The following is a 19,873-nucleotide window of genomic DNA, read 5'->3' on the forward strand; positions in this document are numbered from 1 at the left end:
GTTAGAAGCAGCTATGCCCGATACCTTGTAGAGGCACTGCCAGTCAGAGCACTTATTGGTTGATAATGCTTATTATAACGTTTATTAAAATATCAAAAGTGCTTTCCTTTTTTAACCACCACCACCACCCCTCATAAAACAACGTTTTTAAAAAGTACACAACACTGCCAATAGAAAGTTTAAAAGTCAGAGAAACAGGCCAACAAAAAGCCAGCTATTCGCTGCCTTGTGCTTTATAATCACTCCGCTCGAGTTTCACTCTTCTGCTGTGTTCTATGTTATCGTTTCGCTCGATATTGTTTTCCCGGCTTTTGCAAGCCGCCCCGGGAGCTTTGAAGGGCAGCAGAAGAATGTTCTGGAAGAAACAAACTCATAAATAAATAGAAACAGTGGACGCCTTATCTTCGCGGCTTTAAATGCTCTCTTTCTCTCCCAAGCTGTTTTAATAGTAGTCTGCTTTGGAGAACGGGGACATAACAAAAAGGAAGGTTATCAACTCCAAAAGAATAAGCGAGATGACATTCGCTGCAAGCTCAGTGTGTACTCAGTGAGAAACAGGGACTGGAAATAAGACGGCGCTGGAAGGAATGTAATGGCCCATGAGTGCATCTCTGAGGTGGGAGAGACAAGCAGCAAGACTATTTCAGATCGACATATCAAAGGTGTATCTGTGATGCACAGGCTAAACTTCTGGCATGCACTAGAGCTTCAGACAGTAGCTAAGGTCAATCACCAGATAAAAAGAAGAGGAAGAAGAAGAAGAGGAAGAGGAAGAGGAAGAGGAAGAGGAAGAGGAAGAAGAAGAAGAAGAAGAAGAAGAAGAAGAAGAAGAAGAAGAAGAAGGATGATTTCCTCTTTGAATTTATTTTTCCTCAAAGAGTATTACTTCTTACTGAAATAACTAGCATCCTGAAGAGCAAGGTAGGAAGAGGGCAGGTAGACACTTTTGTTCTCGGTAACCTGTGCTGGCAGTGGGGAACATCTGTGGCCATCCAGATGTTGTGGGACTTCCAACCTCCATCAGCTAGCATGGCCAATGGTCAGGGGTGACTGGAGCTGTGAATCAGCAACATCTGGGTGTCCACAGATGTTCCGCACTGCTGGCACAAGTCCAGTCAACAGCTCTTACTGCCTTCTGCATTTGCATTTATCTTGCCATATAACAAAGTCTTACGTTGGTTGTCACAAGAGGTGGGGATACTAAAGGGCTCTCCATAAACCTGAACAAAACTACTTTAACCAACTGCTAATAAAATAAAATAAAAATAAACTGAAGAGCACGTTATCCTAAGTTGCTCCCACTTACAATCTTGGGGCTTTTGTTCCATGTGCCACAACCGCCACCCACATGGGGCCTGGAGGAAGCAAACACATTCCTTTTCCCGACTTTTTAAATATTTGCCTGGTTCCTCCTCACCCCAACCATGCCTGTCCTATCTTCTCTGCCCTATTTTCAGGCGGGGAAGAATTCATAATGGAAATTTCTTCCTTCAAGGGGGGAAAACAGGATAAAGGAGCTGCTGAGCAGCTTGAACCCTTTTTTCTCTCTTTTCTTTTATTGTCATCGCATCAGAATGGCTCTGAAAGGGTTACTAAGGACCAGGGCTCAGATCAGTGGCAATCTTGGATAAACAAGGGAAAGCAGCTGACAAGAGCATGGGAGGCTAAGAGTGGTCTCTCTTACAGGAGACAGAAGGCAAGGGTGGATTAAGGCTTATGTATACCTTATGCTGACCCATATTTTGGAGGGCTTTCTTGACCTAACGAAAATTGCTGCTGCCTGATGATTAACTACTGAGCATCTATTTACAGCCAAACCACCACCAATACCACCAAGACAGGATCAGGTCTAAAGACCTTTGGAAATCACGGCATTGTGATTCTGCACAAACAGAAGCAGCCACTTATGCACTATTATTGCGTAAATGGCATGTTGCAAAACACACGTGCCAAAGAGATTTTAAAAAATAACCCGGTTTGGAGAGGCCCCAGATGATGCTGACAAGCTCCCATGAAGAGGAACTGCTAGGTCCAAGCATCTGCAAGATGAAATACAGAGGGACAGCCAACATCGTGTCCTCCAGATGTCCCTGGGACTCTCAACTCCCCATCAGCTCCAGCCAGCATGCCCAATGGTGAGGGGTGATCAGAGATGTAGTCTGACATAACCTAGAAATCACTGCATCTGCTACCCATTGTAGAAATTGCAGAAATCACAGTCTCTGTCCCCGAAGGGCCAACCAATTCTGTGCATGTCTAGACAAGAGCGATGGTTAAACTGGAGCAATGGTCTGAACGCATAATACCAATCGTGGCCTGACTGCACTGACTACCACTTAGTTTCTGGGCCCAATTCAAAATGCTGGTTTTGACCTACAAAGCCTTATGCATCTCAGGACCCTAATATCTCAAGAGTCACTTATTTCCGTATGAACTAACCCAGACCCTGCAATCTTCATCTGAGGCCCCTCTCAGTGTGCCCCCGCTCCATGGAAGGTCCAGAAAATGACAACACAAGAACGGGGCCTTTTCAGTGGTAGCTCCCCACTTGTACAACGCTCTCCCAAGGAGGCTCACTTGGCATTATCACTACACATCTTTAGGCAGCAGGCAAAAAGGTTTCTCTTCTACCAGGCGTTTGGCTGATTAACGTTCTATGGCTTTTTAAATGCGCACGTGGGAGCGGGGTTACTGGTTTGTTTTTGTTTTATTATGTATTTTTCTGTTGTGAACCGCCCTGGGATCTTCGGATGAAGGGCAAAATGCACATTAAATAATGATAATAATTAATAACAATAACAGAAGTCTGCAGTATGGAGCTGTGCAATAAACTTCAGCAGCAATCCGAGAGCGCCATTATGAACTGTAAAACGTGTCCTCTCAGGATGCCATCAGCATAGGTGGAGCAGGTTTAAAACCTACAAGGACGCGATGGGGAGAAGGCCAGCCCCAAATCCCCCTCCCCTTGCGCTGTACACGTCTCTCAGGATTATTGCAGAAGACATTTTCTTATCGTACCTAGATAACTTCGTAAGCCTGCTGTCTCGCACAAAGTTGTCTCTGAAAAGAGTGCTGCTTGGGCCTTCAGGGCAGCAGAGCTCTTGCTTCTTAATTCAGGGCTCAGGCAGCAGCTTCTAAGTGTCAACAAGGGAAAGCCACTTTGCCTCATTTCTTTTTATTTATGACATTTAGACTCCACTTTTCTTCCACCACAGAACCCAGTGAGGCATCTATGCCTGTGGTTCTCAAACTTTTATTTCCCCCCTTACAGATCACTTGAACATTGATAAAGCAGTGTTCGAAACTCCCATTGTTCTAGGTGCATTTTGCAACAGGGAATTTCAGTACTGCGCCTAAGATTTCAGATGAAAACTGCAGAGTGGAAAGAAAGGAGGACTATTTTCTGCCTCCCCACTTCCAGCTACTCTCTGAAGCCTGCAGAAGAGACCCTCTTAAGAATATTAGGGACTGGGCAGGGGAAGGAGTAGACCATGTGAAAAATGAACATAATATTTTAGCTGCAGTTCATTCATTTTCAGCTTTGTATTCTTGTTATAAAAAAACATGCGTAGACACTCCATTGCAGCCGCCATAACCTAGGTTTAAGGTGTCATTTAGTCCTAGCTTTCACATCTCAGTTTCTAACATATAAAGGTCTCGGCAGACCCATCTAACAACATTTCCCCCCTGCTGTTGTAGCCATTGGAATGCACCGCACATTATGTTTCTTAATTGCAATTTTACAGACGTGCCATGCAATACCTGAATGAAGATTGTGGACCACCAGCAGGCCGCTGACCACATGCTGGAAACCTGTGGTATGTGCAAGTCCCTGGTGAGCACCCGTCCAGGCACTGACCAGACGGAGACGCAGGCCTTGCGTTTCTTCTGGCAAGGCAATTGTGGCCTCCTGCATTTCCAGGCCACACCCTGAGACACATTTGCTTATTATTCCATTATATTACTCCACGGCTGCTTCTGTAACATGATCACAGAGGGGAGGGCGGGATGCTAGATTTAGCTCCACCGTCATCTGCCCTCCACTTTTTAGACATTAAAAATAGTTGATTTAAAACAAGCTAAGCCCAATTAAAACTGAGTTGTCTGGGAGCTCCAGGACCAGCTACCTGGCTCAACGCCATCTTGACTGGAAGTTCGCTAGATTTAGCTAAAGGAGGAGGAGTGGGGCTACATGACCAAGGGGTGGTCTCTGCCCACCCCAACTTACACAACTGAAAAGAGAAGCAGGCGGAGTTTTCCTCCTCACAGGCAATTTAACCTTGTACAGTGGTACCTCGGGTTACATACGCTGCAGGTTACAGACTCCGCTAACCCAGAAATATTACCTCGGGTTAAGAATTTTGCTTCAGGATGAGAACAGAAATTGTGCAGCGGCAGTACAGCAGCAGCAAGAGGCCCCATTAGCTAAAGTGGTGCTTCAGGTACAGTGGTACCTCAGGTTAAGAACTTAATTCATTCCGGAGGTCCGTTCTTAACCTGAAACTGTTCTTAACTAGAGGCGTGCTTTCGCCAATGGGGCCTCTTGCTGCCGCTGCCACAGGATTTCCGTTCTCATCCTGGGGCAAAGTTCTCAACTTGAGGTAACTCTTCCAGGTTAGCGGAGCTTGTAACCTGAAGCGTTTGTAACCTGAGGCATTTGTAACTCGAGGTACCACTGTAGTGGTAAGCTAGGAGCAGAAACCGGGAAGGCAGGAAGAGGATCAGCGAGTGCCAAGGTTTCACACCTGTTTGGGACTATGTTAAGCACCGTGATCCTGCTTGACCACAGCCCACCTTTTGAGCTGCCAGTAATCAGCATGAAGGGGAGCGGGTGGCGCTGTGGCCTAAACCACTGAGCCTCTTGGGCTTGTCGATCGGCAGGTTAGCAGTTCTAATCCACGCAACGGGGTGAGCTCTCATTGCTCTGTCCCATCTCCTGCCAACCTAGCAGTTCGAAAGCACGCCAGCGCAAGTAGATAAATAGGTATCGCTCCAGCGGGAAGGTAAACAGTGTTTCCATACGCTCTGGTTTACGTCACGGTGTCCCGTTGCACCAGAAGCGGTTTAGTCATGCTGGCCACATGACCCGGAAAGCTGTCTGTGGACAAACGCCGGCTCCCTCGGCCTGAAGTGAGATGAGCGTTGCAACCCCATAGTCACCTTTGACTGGACTTAACTGTCCAGAGGTCCTTTACCCTTTTACCAGGGTAGTCCAGCAGCACCTGGAGGGCCACAGATTCCCCATCCCTCCAAAACAAATATGATCTAACAAGATGTCTAATGAAGCCCATAAGAGCTGTCCACCAGCACTGCTTGGTGTAACTATCTCGAGAGTGAGGACTCATCCAGACTTAGAATAACAGAATCATAAAACTGTAGAGTTATAATGGACAAGAGCAGGCATAGGCAAACTCGGCCCTCCAGATGTTTTGAGACTACAATTCCCATCATCCCTGACCACTGTTCCTGTTAGCTAGGGATGGTGGGAGTTGTAGTCCCAAAACATCTGGAGGGCCGAGTTTGCCTATGCCTGGACAAGAGACATCTAGCCCACCCCCCTTGCAATGCAGGAATCTTTTACCCAACATGGGGCTCAAACCCACGACTCTGAGATTAAGAGTCTTATGCTCTGTCTACCAGCTCAGCTCTCCATTAAAGTTAAGAGAAAAACCTGCTCTTTAGCGCTGAATCAGCAAACGGCAACTGGGTTTTCCCTGGATTGATGTTTGTGCCAAATCTGCGTTAAAGAGCAGGTTTTCTCAGGGAAAGCGGCGGGGCAAATAGTAAACTGCTGAGACCCGTGCTTTCTAGGCACGGGAAAAGCAAAAGTGTGGACAAATCCTTCGTTTAATTTCTATACGTACTGCTTAATATTTAACAAATTTCTAAAGAACATACAGAAAACTGAAGCAACAACAGACAACAAAATATTGCAAAAATACACAGTTGCATATAATAATGTCACATTAATACCAAGTTACTGATTTATATAAATCAGTATCAATTCATTTTCCTTCTGACACACCCTCCCTCTCCGCCTCTGGGTTATCACCCAGGATCCAAACAAACTCTCAGCTCACCCACAAAAGTCTCATAACCAAGAAGAGTTCCTGGAAACAGAGGACATTGCCCTCGTCTGGCACCCTAGACTTGCTTTTTATGGGCAGGCCCAAAGGTGAATGGCCCTTCCTCAGGCTGCCCATAGCTGTGTCCCATTCAGGTGCCTTCTCCACACCTTGTTCCATGTGCAGCAGATCTGCTAAGTTTCCCATGAGGTCCAAAGGATGAGAAGAGCACCTTTCTTCACCCTCTTTCCCCTCCTCCTCCTGCGCTATTCCAAAAAAAATATTATTATTATTATCTGCAGAGTCTCAGGGAAAAGCAGCTCCCAAGTCCACATCAGGACTGTCACAGAAGAGATTGCTCTGCTGAGCAGCCAGTAGAAGCCAGGCTCCTAGTACTTCCGAGAGTCAGTGTGGTGTAGTGGTTAGAATGTTTGACTGGGACCTAGGAGACGAGGGTTCAAATCCCAACGCAGCCATTGAAGCTCATCAAGGTGACCTTGGGTCAGTCAGTGTCTCTTAGCCTAAACCACCTCATGAGTTGCTATGAGGATAAAATAGGTAGGGGGAGACAAAATATATTGGGCTTCTCCGATCCAGATGTGCTGCCTGCTCATTGGAAAGGCCACATTCCCCTACTCCCTTCTGCAGCCAAAGACGAACACTCCTAGGTTCTCAGACCTTGGAAATATAAAAAACATCACCCAGGAGAATAGGAATCAGTTCATTTCTACAATGTCCCCAATTCTGAAACCTTGAGGTTAAATAACAGCAGGAATAATATGCATAAGAGCAGAAGCAAACAAGCAGAGACCATATGGTGGAAAAATCTGGAAAATGGATCCTAGTCACTGATGCACTGGTCTGTTTTCCACCCCTACCTAAAATCGCAGCAAACAACCTTCAAAATAGGGCAAGTTGCAGCTAAGGGTGCCAGGAAAAGGAGGAAAAGAAGCACAGGGATTAAAGTATACATTGGGGTTGCAGGGGAGCTGCCCTACATGCAGCTGTGGTCGCCAGCTAGGATGAAGACAATAACTATCCAATCCAGGGAGTTTGGGGTAGGAGGGAGGAAAAATGCAGGAATGCAGGAATTGTTTGCCTGAAAGCCAGAGGAGGAGGAGGAGCTGCAGACAGCAGCAGATCCTGCAGACCACGCCCACAGCATCTCCAGGGACATCAAGATTAATCAGGCCTTCAATAATAAGGGAAGAACACAGGGGATTGAGTGAGAGCATATGCTTCTTGAGATGAAAGCAGAGCCCAGGCTCCGAGTCCAGTCAAGCTCAGGCTGCAAGCCGAATCACGTCTACTCAGGAGCAAATGCTATTGAATCCAGTATGTACTCAGGAGCAAGTTCTATTAACCCCAGGCTAAGTGAGGTTAGGATTGCAGCCATAGGCTGTGTTTACACTATACCTTTTGAGGAATATTCTTTTCCTCAAAGAATTCTTGGCTCTGTGCTTGATCCCTTACAGCAGGTTTTCTTTTCTTTCTTTTTTTAAATAATTTTTATTGAATGATTTTATGTTACAAAACACAACACAGCCATACTACCACTAGAGATAATTAAGAAATAAAAATTACATACATCAATATTTAGTTTGTTATTTGTTATTTACAGTCTTATTTCCTCCCAAACATTCCATACAAAAACACACATATGTGCAGACACCCACACCCACACACCCGCACACAAAATGATAATAATGAAAGTAAATATTTTTCCCCTTTTATCTTCCAAAATCTTTTCTTCAACTTTGACTTCCTGTCAAGTCCCTTTGCATATATTTTATCTTACAATCGAATGTACACAAAACAATAAAGCTTTCTATATAAATTTTCCAACACATTCTAAAAACATAATAAATCCTTAATTGTTGTCCACCTCCTTTTACCGTATTTTTTGCTCTATAAGACTCACTTTTTCCCTCTTAAAAAGTAAGGGGAAATGTGTGTGCGTCTTATGGAGCGAATGCAGGCTGCACAGCTATCACAGAAGCCAGAACAGCAAGTGGGATTGCTGCTTTCACTGTGCAGCGATCCCTCTTGCTGTTCTGGCTTCTGAGATTCAGAATTTTTGTTTTGTTTTGTTTTCCTCCTCCAAAAACTAGGTCGTCTTGTGGTCTGGTGCATCTTATAGAGCGAAAAATATGGTAGTTCCTTTATCACTCGAATGCTAGCACAGAGTCAAAACTATTATTGTATTTTTGAACATATCTTCTATAGCCATCCCATTTTTCTGCAAATTTTTGCTTTGAGTTTCCTCTGAGTTTACTAGTCAGTTGAGCTGTCTCCACCAATTCCTGTAATTTGATTTGCCAATCTGTTATTTTTAGAGTACAGCAGAGGTTTTCAACCTTTTTGAGTCCACGGCTCCCTTGACCAACTACATCCTTTCTGCGACACCCCTGTGGGGCTCATGAACCTAGTTATGTCACCCCTTGCCTACAGAGCTGACAGCCTCTCACCCCTTTTCAAACACCCTCCCTTGTGGAGGGTTCCCTCAGCCTCCTCTCGTCTCCCCTCTCCTTGGGAGTCCTTTGGGCAGCTGTTGCCACCGCTGGTCTCTGAGCTGCCCCCCCCCTTCCTCAAAGAGAGGTGCCTCCTCACACTGCCCCACAAGGGCCTGGGACTTGTCTGTCTATTACCAACAGCAAGCACTGGCAAACTGGCTGGCTGGGCTCGCTTGCTCCCTTGCTTGCTTGCTTGCTCCAAGGCTGCCTCAGCTCCTGGCAACCAGCACCTCCTGACCAGCCCCAGAGGCACCATTCACCTGGGGACCTTGTAGCCGGAGCAGCTGCAACAAACAGCTGTGCAAGCCCTTTGGGAGGCAGAGACGTGAGGGAATCAAAGGAAGGGAAGAGGGACAGAGGCCAGCGTTGCCTGCGGCACCCCTGACCATCATTCAAGGCACCCCAGGGTGCCACGGCACACTGGTTGAAAACCACTGCCTGTTTACGGAGTTGAAATTCCCAGCAATACCTTGACAAACTACAGTGCCCAGAGTTCTTTGAGGGATAGAATGTGCCTCAGATGTACTTCAATGGAGCAGCGTGCGCACAGCCTAAGTCTCCAAATCCATATTTAACGCCTTAGGAGAATCTGAAAATAATAATAATGGTGTCCTTGAACACGAGCAAAACATATTTTGCTCAGACCCGTGTATCAGTTCTCAACAAATCAGGGATTAGGTGCCAAGGTAATAGAGAAATGGAAGCAGCGATGCCTCATTTCAGAGATTAAACCTAGCTTGATTAGGAGCTGTTCCTTTAATCAGGAGACGTGGCAACATCCTCTTCTTTCTGTTCAGAATAATTAAAAAAAACAGTACTTGTTATATGAGAAGATCAACGGGCACACCTGTGCAACTCTGGAGTTCCTTTCTACAACAAACCTCTTCCAAAATCACAATAACCCCATGGGCACAAGGGCACCCAAAGGGTCTTAACAAAAGAACTGACCATACTTATCGGTCCATCAGAAAAAGCCCAGAATAGCAATACAAGAAGGGGAAAGGAATCACAACTCCTGTTTATTAGATCTCCCTTTGGAGAAGAAAGGAAATGGAGCACCTGTAACCATGTGCAGAATGCGATATGCACTCACACTGATGTACAGTTCGGCCACCCACGTTCCAACAAACATTTCCCCCTCCAGACGTAGTCCCTTGATAACGATGGTTACATGAGAACTATCACCTTGAGTTTACTGTTTTATCTGGAGCTGTGAATGTTATACGATAGCTCCAACACCAGAGTTTATCAAGCACAATAAAAATATGTGTCCCCTAGATTTCAGCAGTTTTTGTTTTATTTGTTTTTAAGTGTGTCTAATCCTCATGGCTAGAAAGGGTTGGAAGTATGGAGAAATGCCTCCAGAAGCATTCGGAAGTGTATGTGCAGAGAAGCGGGGAGGCCCAGCAGGATTTCCAGTGGTTACAGAGGGAGTAGCTCTCTCCCCAGAATGAGCGGAAGCAATGTAAAGTTTGTGAAATAAGGAAATATACGCAACTTTGTACACACACAGCACAGCATTACATTTTATATTTCAAAATTTGCAATTCCTTTTTGCTTTTGTATTTTACTGTTGATATGGTCTGTGGGTTGAAGTTCTCGTTCGCTCTCTCTCGCTCTCGCTCTCTCTCTCTCTCTCTCTCTCACACACACACTTACCTATATGGATCCCGAACACTTTGCGAGTCAAACGTTTTGGCTCCCGAACACCGCAAACCTGGAAGTGAGTGTTCTGGTTTGTGAACGTTCTTTGGAACCTGAATGTCCAACATGGCTTCCGCGGCTTCCGATTGGCTGCAGGAAGCTCCTGCAGCCAATCGGAAGCCGCACCTTGGCTTTGAAAGTCGAACGGACATCCGGAACGGATTCCATTCAACTTCCGAGGCACCACTGTAATTGTCTGATGATCCCTACCCCTAAATTGTCTATGAAATATAAACAGGAGACAGAATAATCTTTTCAAGGGAGATGGGACAGGAGATGAGGATAAGAAATATCCCCCACAACCCTCCGGTCTTGTGCTCTACCGAATGACTTTCTCCAAAAAAACCTGGAAACTGGTTTTTTAAGGGTGTTGGGAATTGTAGCTCTATGAAGGGTACACTCAAGTTCCCAGTATTCTTTGGAGTGGGGCTTTAGATGCCCAGATAAAAGAGTCCCAGAATCTCTTTTTACCAAAACAAAAAACAAAAAAAAGTACAGGCAGGGTTTGACGTAGTGGAACACACAGCAACACACATTCTGTATCCAGGGCAGCTGTCTACCAGCTCCATCTGGTATGCAGGCTGAGACCCTACCTGCCCACAAACTGTCTCGCCAGAGTGGTGCATGCTCTAGTCGTCTCCCACTTGGACTACTGCAATGCACTCTACGTGGGGCTATCTTTGAAGGTGACCCGGAAACTACAACTAATCCAGAATGCGGTAGCTAGACGGTGACTGGGGGCGGCCGCCAATACCACATAACACCGGTCTTGAAAGATCTACATTGGCTCCCAGTACGTTTCCGAGCACAATTCAAAGTGTTGGTGCTGACCTTTAAAGCCCTAAACGGCCTCAGCCCAGTATACCTGAAGGAGCATCTCCACCCCCATCATTCTGCCCGGACGCTGAGGTCCAGCGCCGAGGGCCTTCTGGCGGTTCCCTCACTGCGAGAAGCAAAGCTACAGAGAACCAGGCAGAGGGCCTTCTTGGTAGTGGCGCCCGCCCTGTGGAATGCCCTCCCATCAGATGTCAAAGAGATAAACAACTACCTGACATTTAGAAGACATCTGAAGGCAGCCCTGTTCAGGGAAGTTTTTAATGTGTGACATTTTAATGTATTTTTAATCTTTGTTGGAAGCTGCCCAGAGTGGCTGGGGAAACCCAGCCAGATGGGCGGGGTATAAATAATTATTTTTATTTTTATTTTTAATATTATTATCATCATCTGCAAGGAAGCTTCAACAAGGAAGTGTGCATTTCGACATCAGATGCTGCCCTGGAGAATGAGCTCAGTGCCATTGGGCCCTGGCATCTGTTTCAGAAGCTGATACAGAGTCAGCCGCTCTCCAATATATAATTACATATTATCTCTCATATAATGCATTAGCAGCTGGGATACAGAACACGCCGCTCTCTGCCGAATTGGCAGCGGGAATGCATTTCCACTGAGCATGCGCAAAGTGCACTCCCCTCCGCACACCAGGCAAACCACAAACATCCCCTCCTTACCGCTACAGGGTGTTTTTATTCAGGTAAGCTTTTAAGGGTGGCGAGTTGGTGTAATTTTTAGAGCTGGTCTAATTATTCTTCCTAGGGTTTTATGAAATTTTAATGTTTGGACAAAAGGGTTTTCTTTCTATCACTGAACCGGGCATTGCACCATTACCAGAACATTAGCCACCTTGAACAGTTTCTTGGAAAAGGCAGGATATACGTTTAATAAACAAACTAACTAAGCTTGGAAGAAGGGGAGGCAGGGAAGCAAAGTTCCCAGAGATCAGGAGAGAAACCATTATACGTGATTTGTGGTAATAGCTGGGGTCATCTTGTGGCTACGAGAACAAGCTATGATCTGGGAGAGGGGCCAGTTCCAGTCTCATCTCAAGCCTCGAAAACACTACATAGCTGGCCTTATGGGAGCCCCTATCCATCAGCCTCCGCTCCAACAGAACACCAGCCTCTCCTACCGGACTGCTGCAAGGGTTGCTGTGGCAATACATGCAAAATGCTCGGAATAATGGAAAATGCCACGTCTTAGTACGACCGAGTGAGCCGCAAAGGAATTCAAAAAAAGGAATACATTCTCTGCCCAATAGTGTTCCTGGACCCGGAAGATGCCTGCCCTGCCTGCAGACCTCTTTTAGAGACCCAGGACCCTCACTCAACCCCATATGAAGCTGCCCTACATAATACCTAGACTACATTCACTTCTTTTCAAGTGTCCCTTGTGTGCACAAGATGCAGACGGGATGCAGGTGGCGCTGTGGGTTAAACCACAGAGCCTAGGGTTTGCCGATCAGAAGGTCGGCAGTTCAAATCCCCGTGACGGGGTGAGCTCCCGTTGCTCGGTCCCTGCTCCTGCCAACCTAGCAGTTCGAAAGCACCTCAAAGTGCAAGGAGATAAATAGGTACTTCTCTGGCAGGAAGGTAAAGAGCGTTTCCATGCGCTGCTCTGGTTCGCCAGAAGTGGCTTAGTCATGCTGGCCACATGACCCGGAAGCTGTACGCCGGCTCCCTTGGCCAATAAAGCGAGATGAGCGCCGCAACCCCAGAGTCGGCCACGACTGAACCTAATGGTCAGGGGTCCCTTTACCTTAAGTTGGGGGGGGGAACCTAACCTCTGGGTGGAGGGACAGAGAGAAAGCAGACAGGAGGGGCAAGGAGAACAAAAATGGGAATGGACCGAAACAGACTAGGTGCTGTATCAGCATTTGCAGGGAGCATCCAAGCCACCTAGTGGCATAACTTCATTAGAGTTTACAATTGTTTTTATCTGCTTTTTGGACCGGCAATGTTCTCCCCAGGAGGGGAGGTGCTCCGTTCCTGGAGGTAATGGGATACCAGGCCGATGGAGGGAGCAGAAGCAATCCTAACCCCATCCACCGCCTTTGACATATTATCTCTGAATCAATATAGCCCTCAACAGGGAAGGGGGACGGATCACCACAGCTGATCTGCAACCATCTTATTCCTCTTCCAGGTGGTGAGATGCAATATGGGTTAGGTTTTGGGGGGCTCTCAGTCAAGCTGCCTTTAGCAAGTCACCATCACGCTTGCCTCCACCCCGAATCTGGAACCAGTCTCCACCGCTATCTGAAAGGGAGAAGGAAGGCAAGCAGCAACAGTGCCTCCTACTCCCTCTATGTTTGCTTGAAGAAGGATGATGGGTGGACGGCAACAGTGAGGAAGAGGGTCATGAGTTCTGGTAACTGGCAGGGAGCCCACCACTGAGCAGTGTTAGAAATTAGCCAGGCGCATTTTGCAACTGGTGCAGGACCAATTGCGACCATATGGAGATCTCTGGATGCCAGGATGGCAACTGAGGAAAGCAAAATGTCACTTAAGAGAAGGATCTGAAATAAACTCCACTGCAAAAAACGCACTTAGACATTCCATTGTGGTGACCGTAACCTAAGTTTTGCAATTAGGTTTTGTATCTGAATTTCCAGCACTGCCACCAAGGTGTGGGCCTGTTCAAGGATCCATCCTAGAGCGGAGAAGGGAGAATTAAAGAACCTCACTCAACAAATTTCAGCAAGTGAGTAATCTGCAACTTTGGGTGCTTCCAAACTGGTCGGCCTTTTTGCAGATGAATTCCACAGCATGTCACTGATGCAACAACGGTGCATTCGAGGTAGATTTATACTGGACAATCCACACATCGTTCCATTTTATTAGTAGTTCTGCAATGCTTCCCTGTGTTTGCTGTCTGGAGAGGCACTCTTGCACTACAGTGTGACAAACGTCAGACACAAAAGAACCCTGGAACATTTGCGATGGGTACAGATTTCAGCAGGAAGTTGCCGGACTAATTGGAAACGAATTCCCAACCTGAAACCTCTGCAGGCACCACTGAAAGTGAGATCACGAATAAATGCCCTGGGTACCATCATGAGCACAAGTCATCACGAATGCACAATTAAGAAGGATGTGCAGCAGGCCATTTGAAAGACTGAAATGGGAGCCAGCAGCCACACTTTAGGGACCCATTTCAAGTAAATGAATACCAAGGCTTAATCCTATGTAGCATATCCTAATAACAAACTCATTCTCCAAGTGGGGATCCTTAAGTGACCCAAAACAGGGCCATCCACACACAAATGGGAGGCATTAGCAAGTTCTCTGGGGGACCTCAAGGTTCACAGAAGACCAGAAACACATTTAGGGGCAACAGGGTGGGGAAAGCAGGCCAGTGAGAAATTATCACACGTAGCATTTTGAAGGGGCATTGTGGAAACTGATAAAGAGAGTAGGAATTGTCCAGACTAGGAATTTTCCAGACTTTAAAGGGAAACCAAACAGACTGATTCTTCATGCACCAAAACCAAAGGTCCTAAATAGGTATAAACATGAAGGATGGTGGTGGAGGCACAGAGAGCCAGAAAAAGATAGATACACGGGTCAGTATTTGCACAGGGTGCCAACCGATCTATGGTGAATCCTGTGGCCCCAGGCAGCCAACTGTACTCCAGTACATATATTTTGTAAAAATTGGTCTTCTCCAACCTACTACCCTCCGGATGTTTTTGTACTACTAATCTCATCAGCTCCATCAGCAGGGATGATGGGGCTTGTAGTCAAAAACATCTAAAGGGAATCAGATTGTATAATGCTGGTCTGGGGATTAAAAAATGTCATTCCATTACAATAAAAGGGAGGTCCATAGCTCAGTGACAGAGCATCCAGAAGGTCACAGGTTCACTCGCTGGCTTCTTAACACAAGGCTGGGAAATATTCCCTGTCTGACTCTCTGGAGAGCCACTGCCAGTCATACTGAGCTAGCTGGGCACTGACCTGCAGCTTTCCCAATTATACCTGTTAGTTCCACCTGTCAAAGCACCTGCTGGACTCCCAATATCCAGACCCTACACTGTAACCCTCAGGGTGATCGCCAGCCCCACATAAAGCACCTTATGTCCCAAATAATTCTGCTACTCGCCAATTTTTGTACACAAGCTCTGTGTACCCCAACCTTCTGCACCAGCCCCACACTCAACTCTTGATCACCTGCCCACTGCCTCTACACAGACACCCACTGCACCCCATATTGTGCAACTCACACACATGTCCCACCCCAAGGATCCTACCTCTTAACCCACTAGCACTGCCTGACTCTCAGCACCCCACAGACCCACCCAGGGTTGCTGCGAAACCCCAAATCGTTCACGAAGATCCATTGCCTCCTCCAACTCCTTGCTCCTTCCCTTGGCGACGGCGGCCCCCACGGATCTCTGCCTTTCACCTACTGCACAGACAACCCTGCCCCACACAGCCATACCCCTGAATAACCCCCCAAACCCCACACGATCCTCGTACTCTCCTGGCAAAGTGGATGCCAGCCCACACGAGGCGACGCCAGAATAAACGTGTGACAACCTCTCTTAGAAGGCGCCACGATATTTCTCTCTCTCCCCCCGAAACAAAAAAACAGCCAAAGATACTTTGCCCTTGGGAACAGCCCAACCCCAGAAAATGAAAAATATTTTACCCACCCCACACAGACCCCGCCAGAAAATTAAATCTCCCCCTCCCTTCTTTCGCCCTGTATCCCAACCAGACCCAGAGCTCGGGTTTTGCCAGCGTTGAGCACACCGGCCTCTCTTCGCATCCACTTTTAATTTTTATTTTTATTTATTTTTGCAACCCACGCCACACCGCCAGCCTCAGCCCGGCCCCACGGAATGCCCCATAACCCCGAGCCAAAGCTTCTCCCGGAGCCCCAAACGCGGGCGCATCCTCCCCCCCCCCGCGCGCACGCTCTCCCTCGCACCTTAACGCGCGGCTCCCTCCCTGTTAGACTCCCACCCTGTTTAAAACCCCACCGCCGCGCCAAGCGCCAGCCGCCCCCCCCCACGCCCTACAACCAGCATCCCCCCTACACCCTCCTCTCCGCCAGCCCCACGCGTTACTCCCGGAGTTGCAATGCTTCTCTCAAACCCTCACCTCCCCCACCCAGGAAAAGTCAGGCACCCCACCCCGCGGTCCTTTTTACAACTGACCCCCCCCCACTCCACGTCCTACGCAAATACAGCCCCAGCCCCCCAGCATCGGAAAGATCCAAGCGAGCACCACGCCCTGCCGCCAGCTCCGATCCTCCGCCCCCCACCCCCGGCAGAGCCGCCTGCCGCCCGGCCCCGCTTACCTCTTCCATGCTGGACCCCTCACGGTCTCCAAAGGGCGGCGCCGGGGCGACCCATGGGGGAGAGGAGGAGGAGAAGCCCCGGGAAGCGGCGCCGGTAGCGGCGGGCGCAGCTGCAGAGCGCGCGGTCCTCCCCCTTGTGGCCGCCTGTCTCTCGGTCTGTCTGTCTCCACGCCGTGGCCCCTCCCTGCCCATTCCCCACTTGCAGCCATCCAAAGACGCAGCCGGGAGAGGGTCATGTGAGGAGGCTCCTGTCTCTTTTGCACGCTGGGGAATGGGGTTGGGGGGGGGGAGAGAGAGAGAGACCGGCTGAGGGAGGGAAAAGACAGGCAGCGCCCCCTCCCACCCCAGCTCCGCCGTCTGCTTGCCTGATGCAATTCTGCCTCTATCCCACCCCACCCCACCTTTTGCAAATCTACCGAGGGGAACGCCAGGTCTGTTGGATTGCTGCCCCTCCCTTAGCAACCCGTAAAGCTGCTATTATCATCATCAACCCATTCATAAACAACCTACAACGAGGGGGGGTAGTACAAAAAAAATCAACACCCCCCATGCAATAAAGACTGATGCAATAAAGCCCCATCCCCACCTCAGTCATCGCTGCTCCACATCTTTTGCAAAGCGGAAGAGAAAACGCATGGTCTTCCAAGACGCCGCCCAGCCCCTCCTGTAGTAGCAACCCGTGAAGCTGTTGTCTTCCCCCGTTCCATACAGATGCAAGCAAGCCGTGCTTCCAGAGAGCCCGCTCGCCAAATGCAACGACCGCACACACACACACCCCACCACTACCCCCCACATAGGCTCTCCTGAGACCTCGTCTTTGGCAACCCCAAACAAAGATTGCATTCAATCCACGCGCGCGCCCCAACCCGCAATCGAGAGAAAGATCAACACATGCCCCTTTTGCAAATCTTGGGGGGAACCAAATGCATGCTAAGAGGCCTCCTCTTGGCCACCCTTGAACATAGGAAGCTGCCATATACTGAGTCAGACCACTGGGTTTCTCAGTATTCTCTGCACTGACTGGCAGCAGCAGCAGTCACGGGCTTCAGGCACGGGTGTCTCTCTCCCGGCCCTGCTTGGGATGCTGCGGATTAAACGTGCGTGCAAAGCAGGTGTTCTAGCGCTGAGCTGTAGCCCTTTCTCAGTAATGTATCACACACGTCCAAATTGAGAAACAGGCGGGAGCTGCTTTCCCTGATGGAAGGCGTATTTACAAATCGGGGTGGCACGGTTGTGGTCTTCTATGCCGCTTTCTTGGTAGCTTGGAAATGGGGGAGTTAGAAAATCACCTCCATACGGTGTGCTTTCCCAATACAACGTCCTCGCTTCTGGTCGTCTCCATGCAAGTTTAGTGTCCTCAGCACCAGATTTAGGATGCTGCCACACAGTTCGCCCTCACAGGGCACCAAGCCAAGGGGGCGCAAAATTGAAAGGATCCATAACTGAAGAAGAGTCATTTGGGGGTGCCCAATTCTAGCTTTGCACAGGGCACCATATTATAAAATGACCAAAGTCTGTGTGGTCACCACCTAATTCCCCCTTCCCCAGACAAGTTGTACCCCATCTTTCCAGGACCTCAAGGTAGTATACATTATTATTATTATTATTATTATTATTATTATTATTATTACCACCCTAATTTTATTTATACCCTGCCCATCTGGCTGGGTTTTCCCAGCCACTCTGGGCGGCTCCCAACAGAATATTAAAAACACGATAAAACGTCGAACATTAAAAACTTCCCTAAACAGAACTGCCTTCAGATGTCTTCTAAAAGTCAGATAGTTGTTTATTTCCTTGACATCCACTACCAAGAAGGCCCTCTGCCTGGTTGCCTGTAACTTTGCTTCTTGCAGTGAGGGAACCGGCAGAAGACCCTCAGAGGAGAACCTCGGTGCTGGGCTGGACGATGGGGTGGAGACGCTCCTTCAGGTGGTTCCTCCCCACCCCTTTATCCTCACAACAATCCTTTGAGGTAGGAATCAGCCAAGGCCACTCTCTAAGCTTAACGGTGCAGCTGGACTTTGAACCCAGGTCTTTGTGGGCCCAGCCCAACACTCCAGCAGTGAGACTACTCTCAGTGAGAGACTGTGCTTCCCATTTTTTGCAGATCTGTCTGAGGGTAAGACAAGGCAACTGCTCTTTCAGGATGGATAATAAACGCTTCTTCCTTTGTTTTTCCTCAAGCCAGATTCAGATGAAAGGTATGTAAGGTTCAGGATTTGCTGACATGTCCATACAGCTCTATAATGGTGGCGGTGGTGAGCTGGTATTATTTGGGCAAGGTTGCCTCCAACCAAGTTTGATTAATTCATTTCAATTAACGTACTCTATGTTGGACTAATATCAGATACAACCCAGTGTTTGGCAGGGGCAAAACTAGGCTTTATTTCACCTGGGTCAAAGACCCAGTTTGGCAGCCCACCCACACACATTTGCGTATACACACACACACACACACACAGAGAGAGAGAGAGAGAGAGAGAGAAGCTGGGAGCCTCAATGGCACCCCCCTGGAGCGAAAAAAAACCCCAGCTAGCCCCCACTTCCATGCAGTAAAGCAATCTGCACACTGATCTCCCACTCCAGTAGAAGCAGCAGTCAGAAAAGCCTGCAATGTCTCACGTAGAACAAACACCTTATAAAGGAAATACCTGCACTCCTCCCAGAATACCCCCAGTGTTCCTACAATACACCTGCAGCTCAGTGTTCTTCAACCATGTTGTTGGACTACAACTCCCATCAACCCCAGGCAGCTTACTCAATGGCCAAGGGTGATGGAAGTTGTAGTCCAACAGTTGGACTCCAACTGCAAGGTTGAAGAACAGTGTATTGGGATTCAAATGAGCCAGAAGATGCCAACCTGGTGCTCTCTAGATGCTGTGGTCAGGGATGAAGGGAGATGTAGTCCAATAAGAACTTCTAAAGGCCATCAGGTTGGCTACCCATGAAATTACATTAAGACATTGTTGTCCCCGACAACTCCCTGGTGTCTTCTTCAATGCACAACCCTAACCTTAACAAGCACAACCATGCACACAATATGGGATGGTTTCCACAGCTTCCCAGGGCAGTGGACATTTTAAAGAAGGGACAGTCTACGCAGCAAATTGTGGCCCTAGAGGATTTGAATTAAATTATCCTCTCTGACTGAAGCTTCATTAAGTAGAGGCTAAACCGCACTAGGTTTCCTTGCACTAATTTGAACTAGCTTCAGCATGTATTCAATACTCTATGGGGCAAATGTGAAGTCTCTTCAGGACCACAAAGTGTACTCATAGTCTAAATGCAATATTTAAAGCCGCTTTGTTTATTTGCAGATATACTCTGGGGTATTTCACTAATCTTTCCTTATCAACATAGCTGCTGCAAACTGCAGGTAGAAATACTCCGTTTGATCAACTGACACTCTATCCCTAGCTAATTCTTTTGATCCACTAAAGTAGCGTT

At 47.9% G+C, this 19,873-nt stretch overlaps 1 protein-coding gene and 1 long non-coding RNA gene across 3 annotated transcripts in view; both read right to left on the bottom strand.

The window, feature by feature from the left end:
- Window positions 1-17,033, bottom strand: part of ARHGAP23 (Rho GTPase activating protein 23) — a 171,861-nt gene extending 154,828 nt beyond the window's left edge. The window contains exon 1 of one of the 2 annotated variants that reach the window (XM_083582343.1): window positions 17,010-17,033. In XM_083582343.1, the coding sequence (XP_083438469.1) occupies window positions 17,010-17,018 (9 nt within the window). In that variant the 5' untranslated portion in view covers window positions 17,019-17,033. Of the gene's footprint in view, window positions 1-16,423; window positions 16,631-17,009 lie in introns of those variants that run through there. The other variant, XM_083582341.1, reaches the window with a different exon arrangement.
- LOC310747281 lies at window positions 118-4,141 on the bottom strand. Its single transcript, XR_014540919.1, has 2 exons — window positions 3,763-4,141; window positions 118-355 (listed from the first exon to the last, which is right to left on the bottom strand). It is a non-coding gene; the product is annotated as an uncharacterized lncRNA (long non-coding RNA).
- Window positions 17,034-19,873: the final 2,840 nt, after the last annotated feature.

Source organism: Podarcis filfolensis, assembly GCF_964270895.1.
Source record: "Podarcis filfolensis genome assembly, chromosome: 13".
In the NCBI taxonomy this organism is placed as follows: domain Eukaryota; kingdom Metazoa; phylum Chordata; class Lepidosauria; order Squamata; family Lacertidae; genus Podarcis; species Podarcis filfolensis.